Source organism: Sinocyclocheilus anshuiensis, unplaced genomic scaffold, assembly GCF_001515605.1.
Source record: "Sinocyclocheilus anshuiensis isolate Anshui unplaced genomic scaffold, SAMN03320099.WGS_v1.1 scaffold961, whole genome shotgun sequence".
In the NCBI taxonomy this organism is placed as follows: domain Eukaryota; kingdom Metazoa; phylum Chordata; class Actinopteri; order Cypriniformes; family Cyprinidae; genus Sinocyclocheilus; species Sinocyclocheilus anshuiensis.
In genome coordinates, this window is record NW_015557049.1 from 1429981 (window position 1) to 1438467 (window position 8487).

The 8487-nt window shown below is 36.5% G+C and overlaps 1 protein-coding gene across 1 annotated transcript in view; it reads left to right on the forward strand.

Moving 5' to 3' along the window:
• LOC107676373 (regulator of microtubule dynamics protein 2-like) overlaps nt 1-8487 on the forward strand; it is a 35030-nt gene that overhangs the window by 7268 nt on the left and 19275 nt on the right. The window contains exons 4-6 of the mRNA XM_016470894.1: nt 2598-2772; nt 3796-3898; nt 4661-4721. Coding sequence (XP_016326380.1) covers nt 2598-2772; nt 3796-3898; nt 4661-4721 — 339 coding nt within the window. The remainder of the gene's footprint in view (nt 1-2597; nt 2773-3795; nt 3899-4660; nt 4722-8487) is intronic.

The following is an 8487-nucleotide window of genomic DNA, read 5'->3' on the forward strand; positions in this document are numbered from 1 at the left end:
CTTTGTCCACGGTGAAAGCCGATCCGGTGATTGACAGCGCGAAGTTGATGTATTTCCTCAGTGACCAGCATGGATCAGCTCTAGGCATGACAAAGCGGATATCGTCCTCTTTTGGAAGGCCAAACAAAGTAGTTTCGCTTTCACAACGAAACACACAGCATATCCACATATTTGCTTGAACATTTGGGTGGCGTTATGCAAATCTTCCCACACAGTGACGTCGACATGTTTGGGCGTGTTAGGATGAGCCGTTTTAGGTAGGCGTGGCTGACTCTTAACTTTTATAAAGAATATCTCTTTGGATTTGAGACTTTAGTCTTTGCAACTTTACAGATCTTCTTTATGCACCAAGAGCTTGTAACACTCCAAAGAGAAAGGACAAATTTAAATCGCATCATATGACCCCTTTAAACAAGAATAGACAATTTGCCAGCTTTTGTAATTCAAGATAATTAATTAATTAATTCAAGATCTCATTTGTAATAATAATAATAATATAAACATTTGTATTTTAACTGGGGGAAAAAAGACAAAATAAGAAAATAATTATAAGAAATATGATATGTCATTTTATTTTAATGCTGTTGATTTTTTTTTTTCATCCAAAAGTTTTTACAAGGCACTGCACCCTCTGAGAAAATGTACCTGATTTATTATAATATGTGACAGATGTACAGTAGTCAAATAGTGTATAGAGCTATTTATAGCTCTATACATAGAGCAAAAATAGAGCTTTTGATAGTATTACTGCTATGTGCAAATCAAAACTATTTACACTAAACATAAACGATTTGTTATTGGTGTGTAAAATGCAATAGCAAAGGCAAAAAAAGTTTTACATTTGTATTTTTGTATTTGTTCGTCAAATGAATAGAGATGTGATGATAAGACTTGGTTTTCATTGCCTCACAAAGATAAACCGAAGCAGAGAAGCAATGCACAGGCAAACCTTTGCGCTAATGATGATGGTTAATGTACGTCCTGATGATGCTTCAGATCTGAGTGTGCAGCCAGATCCTTGACAGTTGTTGATCTTTGCTGAGGACAGATGTTAGACGTGCTCTCAAACAAACACTGTACTCTTGAGCTTACAGTTCAGCTCTTGGTGGCCTCACAAAGAGGGAGATAAAAGATTGGCATCGAAATAATCCCTGTGGATGATTCTGTTTTTCCTGGGTGTGGCTACGTCCTTCAATCCAGATAGAGGAGATAGACAACTTCATTCAGACTCTGGCCAGGCATATACAATAATTAACATATTTTATATGTTTTTAAAAGAAGTCTCTTGTGCTCACTAAGGCTGTATTTATTTGATCAAAAACAGCAACTATTGTGAAAAATTATTATTATAATTTAAAAGAACTGTTCTCCATTTTAAAATTAGAATTAAATGTAAAAGTTTTTAAATTTAAAAGTAGAATTAAAATTAATAATGTAACCCCTTAAATCAAAAACACACCGGCAGAGTACTGAATTAAGATTAGAACGAAGCTCAATCACTGGCGTTCCAATCACCAAGCGTTTCTTTGATTCCTGGGCTGTGGGTTATTTCCTTTGACTGTCATGAGCGACCTTCTTGTATGTAACATTGAAGTGCCCTCAGAGGTTCCAGCTCCAGCACATCCCTACAGAACCATCGCTCGAAGTCTCAGATGTTCTCACGAACCGCGAATGACGCAAATGCTTTAGGTGCCAGCTCTTAATGGAAGCCTTTTATGTTTTCACTTTTTCTCAAGTCTTTCATTTGTACCTTAACCTGTAATTAATGTTTTTACACACTCCTCTCGGCTGCTGAGAGTGTTAGTGCACACCTACAGTCATTGAAAAGAGACGTTTTTCTAAGGCTATAAAAGTTAGGCAGGTATTGCGTGCCTTGTTGTAAGAAAAATAAACAACCCTCATAGTGTTTTTTTACTTGAAAGCCTTCAGGTGTCAATCTGAAACCGGCAATCCCAATAAACATTTAATTAGCCTGCTTCACATGTGCACAGATCCTGTGGATATTTTGCATGTAAACACTTTATGAATGCATATCCATTACTGACTGCATCAGTGACCTTTGTGAAAACACCCATAGGTTTGTACATTCATTACCAAGTTTGTGCTTGGCCTCCAAAGGGAATTCCTTCACCTTCTGTCTCTTGTGTAGGAAAAAAAAACACATTTTAAGCAGGTTGTTTTGGCCTGAGCTTCCCGAAAGGTATCATTGAGGTAGAATATAACGTAAAGCATTTCAAAATCCACTTTGCCTCTGTAATGTGCATGTATTTGGGTCAGTTTTTATGTCTTGAAGTAAAGGAATAGTTCAGCCAAAAATGTAATTTACTAAAAAGTTACTTCTCCTCAGGCCATCCAAGATGTACATGAGTTTGTTTCTTAATGGGAACAGATTTGGAGAAATTTAGCATTACATCACTTGCTCACCAATGGATCCTCTGCAGTGAATGGGTGCCGTCAGAATGAGAGTCTGAAAAGCTGATTAAAAACATCACAATAATCCACAACAAAAGCTTTTTGGTTTAGCAAGTTCTCATATGAAGCTAATTTCATCACAACAGCAGATACATGCTCACTGCCGTCTCTTCTGTGTGCTACAGGTATATAACCGCACTGACAGATTCTGAGGAAGAGGAAAGTGACAATGACCGACAACCACTGCAGGAACCAGTGGATGAACTCACTGCTCTGCTGCAGAAAGCAGACCGACTACACAGCTGTAACGGGGCAGAGAAAGCACAAGGCCTGAATGCTCTGCTGGAGAGGAAAGCAGAGGTATGTAAATTACAGCTCAAAAGTTTGGGGTCAGTATGTTTTTGAACTACCGTATTGGCCCGAATATAAGACGACCCTGATTATAAGACGACCCCCCTTTTTTCCAGATGTACCTTTTTAAATTGATTAAAAGTGACATTTATAATTTTACAAATGGTTTCTATTTCAAATAAATGCTGCTCTTTTGAATGTTTTATTCATCAAAATAATAAATAATAATAATAATAAATAAAACTGTTTAATAAATTACTTGCATTACATTTATTTAATTTATGTAATAAATAAATTACCTTAAAGCAGTGGTTCCCAACCCTGGTCCTGGAGGCACCCCAACACTGCATGTTTTGCATGTCTCCTTAAAGCAGCTCCGGGCTGATGACGTATGAGTATGAGTTCATGAGGTGAACTAAAGGTGCGTTCATGCCATATCGGAATTCCCGTAATTACGAGATTCCAACTTGTAAAAAGCGTTCACGTTCTCGTAGACCTTGTAGGCTCTGTTTAGGCGTTGATAGTGTTGCCATAGAAAAGCAGAATTCCAAGTCCGAGGACGTGAACAGCTCCGAGTAGAACGTCACGTGCTGTCATCTCGAAATTACGGTCATTACGATATGGCGTGAACGCAGCATAACCCTTTAATCAAACACACCTGATTCAGATCATCAGCTCATTAGTAGAGACTCCAAGTCCAAGACCTGAAATTGGTGTGTCAGAGAAAGGAGACATGCAAACTGTGCAGTGTTGGGGTGCCTCCAGGACCAGGGTTGGTGCTGAAAATTCAGCTTTAATATCACAGGAATAAATTACATTTTAAAGTATATTAAAATAGACATCAGTTATTTTAAATTGCAATAATATTTTCACAAAATTACTATATTTTTGATCAAATAAATACATTCTTGGTGAGCATAAGAGACTTCTGTCAAAAACATTTAAAAATCTTACTGACCCCAAATTTTGTTGTACGACGGCTTCTGGTTTATGAATAAAAATGTTTTATTAACACACTGTATGTGCTTACAGTTTGATCAGAAGTGCCAGTACCTTTGGCGGTTGTCCAGAGCCTATGCAGATGCACATGATTTTGCCCTAGACCTTGCAGAGAAGAAGAGCTTAGCTGAGAATGGTAATTATGCTTTAATCACAGCTTTTATGATTACAGGTTGACATGCAATACAATACATTGCAGACATTTGTGTCAGAATTGAATAATTTGACATAATGGTTCAAATTTAGTCCTTGCTTTCGATTACCATGAAATATCATTGAATTATCAGCATTTGGTGGCTTTTCTCTGCAAATAATAATTCATACAATTAAGTGTGATTTATGAAATTAATTAATTGCCATATAATTTGATTGAGTTAGAATAAAATTGATTGACAAGCCTAATTAATTTATTACCCATCTTGACTTATTCATGAAAACACAACTACCTCTAATCGTGAAGTGTTTGCTGTTTTTAGGTTATGAATGCCCGTGTGTCCTGTATTTTGCTCTTAATCTGTCTGTGCTCTCTATTCTCATTCTGTTCCTTTTTTTCCTTCTCTCACTGCCAATTACATTTAACACAATAGCCACTCAGTCCATGTGTATATGGGGGGACAGGATCAACTAGTTCAGTTTCCGACCCTTCTTTACTATTATGCCTTTAATTGCTGTTTTACAGTCACTTCTTTGTATGAAGGCTTTAGTGTCAAAGACGTCGGAAGCAGACCAATTATCACTTATATTTAAATCTTTAGAGGAAGTATGTCTTATTTGTGCAGTGGTGAACAGGTGTGTGATCATCTGCTGCAAAATAAATGTTTTAATTTTTGTGTGAAAAAAGATCGGATGCTACTGGTCTGTCACATCTCGTTTATTTTGTTTGCATTTTTAATTTTAGGGAAAAAAGTTGGTGAAAAGGCGATTTCCATCAATCCACTGTGTGCTGAAGGTCATCAGTGGTGAGTTATTTAAAAAAAAATTTTTTTATTAACTGACTAACTTCATCTTATTTCAGTTTCATATCTCAAAATATCCATTTTATTTTTTAATCTCATTCATATTTTATTTTATTTCAGCTTTATTTTAATTAACAAAAATATATTTTTTGTAGTTTTAATTTTAGTTTTAGTTAATGATAACACCACTGGACTAGGGCCCAGATTTACTAAACAGGGCAAATTAGTGTTAGAAACACTGAAGACTGCAGCCACCAAATTGCTTATATTTCTAGTGGGTGCATAATGAATAAAGCCTCATAACTCTCCAACGATTTGATTAAGAAACTTTAAACTTATATTTCCCATCTACTTCTTGTGCCCGTTTTGTTTTCTTTCACCCTACCAGTAAACATTAACTTGTATGTGTAAATCTGTAAAATGACAATATAAACTAATTCCCAGCCTTTCACGTACCTCTCACTGACACACTTTTGGCATAGCTTAGACTTAGGTGGCCCATTTATTCAACAAATTCAATGTGCTCAATTTGGTTTCAAGAGGTTTTGCATTATTCAAGACCATGTTCAGAAACCTGTCCCTCATAAGTAGTGAAACATATTTGCATACTTACCTGTGTGTTTCTGCGGGTGTCTGAATGTATATGTGGGCGTGCGTGTGTGTGGGTGTCCTGCACCGGAGGTGTTTTACAGGCTTGCAAGCTCCTCTGGATATGCTCACTCATCTTGCGAAACCCTCTTGATAGCATCACCACACCCCAGGAATGTAAACACATGCAAAGACCGCCCCAAGCTAACATATAAATACGCACACACGCACACACACACACACACACACACACACATGCACACATACACATACTTAATTGCTTAATATTTCTGTGTTTTTGTTGTAGTGTTAGTGTATATACACTACTGTTCAAATGTTTGGGGTCACTAAGGTTTTTTTTTTTTTTGAGAATGAAGATTTTATTCACCAACAATGCATTACATTTATCAAAAGCGTTAGTAAAAACATTTACATTGTTACAAAATAGTTCCAAATTTCAAATAAATGCTGTTCATTTGAAAACTCTGTTCATCAAATAATTCCAAAAAAATACATAACCGTTTCCACCAAAATAATAAGCAACATAACTGTTTTCAACATTGATAATAATTATTCATAATATAATAATAATATAGAATTATATTAGAATGAAGGATCATGTGACACTGAAGACTTAAAACATATTAAAATGTAAAAATCTTGAATTGTAAAAATCACTCTTTTTACTGTATTCATCAATTTATTCATACTGTATTCATTCATTCATCATACTCATCAATGGTGAGCATATAAAAGGCATCTTTTAAATGCAAAAACAATCTTCCCAATTCAGACCCTTTATTGGTAGAGGCATATTTTGGCAAATGGCATAATTTAGATTGCTGATTTACTGGCTTAAATGTTATGTGGTTGCTTTTGTGCCTGTCTATATGATATTGTTCATATAGTTTTGAAACGTTCGAAACAGACATTTCCTCATATCAAAAGACACATGATGATGACTTGTCTGTATTGTGCTTCATAGCTTCATGTATTGCATCATAAAACATATCACTCAACACATTTTAAAAGTTTCATATCATCAGGAGTCATATCCTGCCTAATCCAAGAGCAGGGCAAGCTGCCTGTTAATTTTCTTTTAGTTGAAAGCAGTTGATTGCAAGACAGCTTTCCATAGACCAGGTCAGCTTTGGCTCCCTTTAGTTTAATTCTTTGTGAGCAGTAATGGTTTGACTGTTTTGATGGCAGTCAATCAATAAAATACTGTAATATGTCGTGTTAATGTTTATTTTACAAATATTACAAATATTATAATATGAATTCTAATATGTTTACGGTGTCTTAACACCACAGTGACACAATTCTGGGAGTGTCAATTTACGTTTTTTCACTGTAAATTATACAATGACTTTTTCACTTCCTAAAACCATATTTTAACTGTATTTTACTGTAAAATTACGTTAAATGTAATTATATTTATTCACCGAATATATTATGGAAACTTACTGTTGACCAGTTAACAGGTTTTTACTGTAGCATTTTTACAGTCTTTTACTGTTAAAATCACAATTTTTTACAGTGTGTCTTAATGAAGGTATGTTCACTGATTCACAGTGTCTGTTTTTGTGCCTGTGTAAATCCCTCTGCAATGCTTTCCGTTCTCTCACAGACGCCATGATTATCACACAGAGTGCAGAGGAGGGTCGTTGTAACCTACACACACACACACAGACAGACAGACAGACAGACACACACACGCGCACCTCAGTTACTGCTGCTCTTATCTGTGATGTGTCCTTGGCATTGTAGTTTTCGTGAAGGATCTGGCCTTCAGCTCTATTGATTTGGGGTTTTAAGATTTGTAATGCTTTTATTCTCATCAATATTGCGAAATATTATTGCACTTAAAAATGGATTCTATTTCAATGTATTTTAAAATGTAATTTATTCCTGTTTAATATTTAATATAAAATGTATTCCTACTTAAGGTTTTGTTGAAACCAACCATTTTTTGTCAGGATTCTTTGATAAATACAAAGTTCAAAGGAACAGCATTTATTTGAATTTTTTTTGTAACATTCTAAACGGTCCTTACTGTCACTTTTGATCAATTTAATAAGTCCATGCTGAATAAAAAATATATTTTTTAAACTCATTAACCCTAAAAGTTTTGAACAGTAGTGTAACCCTAAGCATTAAATCTGGATGCATTACTCAGCGAACATAAATCATTTCTCAAATGGTGACACTTGTTGAGGAGAGGTGTGCTATTACCTTTCTAACCTTTAAAGGTCTCCTGAAGTGCCTTGAAACAAGCAGCATTATTCTATGTGGTGACGTAATTTCAACTGAAACAGGAAGAGAGGGCGGGACATATCGAGCAGCCCCACCCCCTTTTTAAAATAGCCAATAGCGTTTTGTTTATATCTGTTCGGGCCAGATCCGTTGAGCTCGGTAAAGCCGCATTTGACAGCCACAGTCTAATAGATTACCCCCTAGATTCAATATGAAACTCGTAAAACAAAATAGTGGTCATAATCATGCTGTGGCTGTGTAGTTGTAAAAGTTTTTAATATATGCCGACTCGCGCATATGATCCGCTCCGTGTGATCGGGTCTCTGGACCGGAGCCAAAGTCCGGATCAGACTGTGTGTGCTGCCACGGTCCGCGTGAAGCAACGTGAAACCAGACCTCATTTGCACCAATCGAAAGCATATTTACACTGTCTGAATCGTTCCTTATCGCCTACATTGTGCACTACGAGCCATTCACTGTACAGGAAATACTACACTGTGAACAAGTGACCGGTCTCAGCCGGCACTTCAGCGTCTATTTATAGTGCAGGGGGCGGGTGCTTCGGATACTAGAGAGCATTTGACTGGTCAGAAGATTTGATATGAAGATGACGTTTTGGCGGAAGTGACGAACTGCAAGCTTTGAATGCTTATATCTTCTAAATGCGAATTTTGTCACTGTTTTGGAGCACACTGCCTTATCGTAAAACAAAATAGTGGTCATAATCGTGCTGTGGCTGTGTAGTTGTAAAAGTTTTTAATATATCGCGCATATGATCCGCTCCGTGTGATCGGGTCTCTGGACCGGAGCCAAAGTCCGGATCAGACTGTGTGTGCTGCCACGGTCCGCGTGAAGCAACGTGAAACCAGACCTCATTTGCACCAATCGAAAGCATATTTACACTGTCTGAATCGTTCCTTATCGC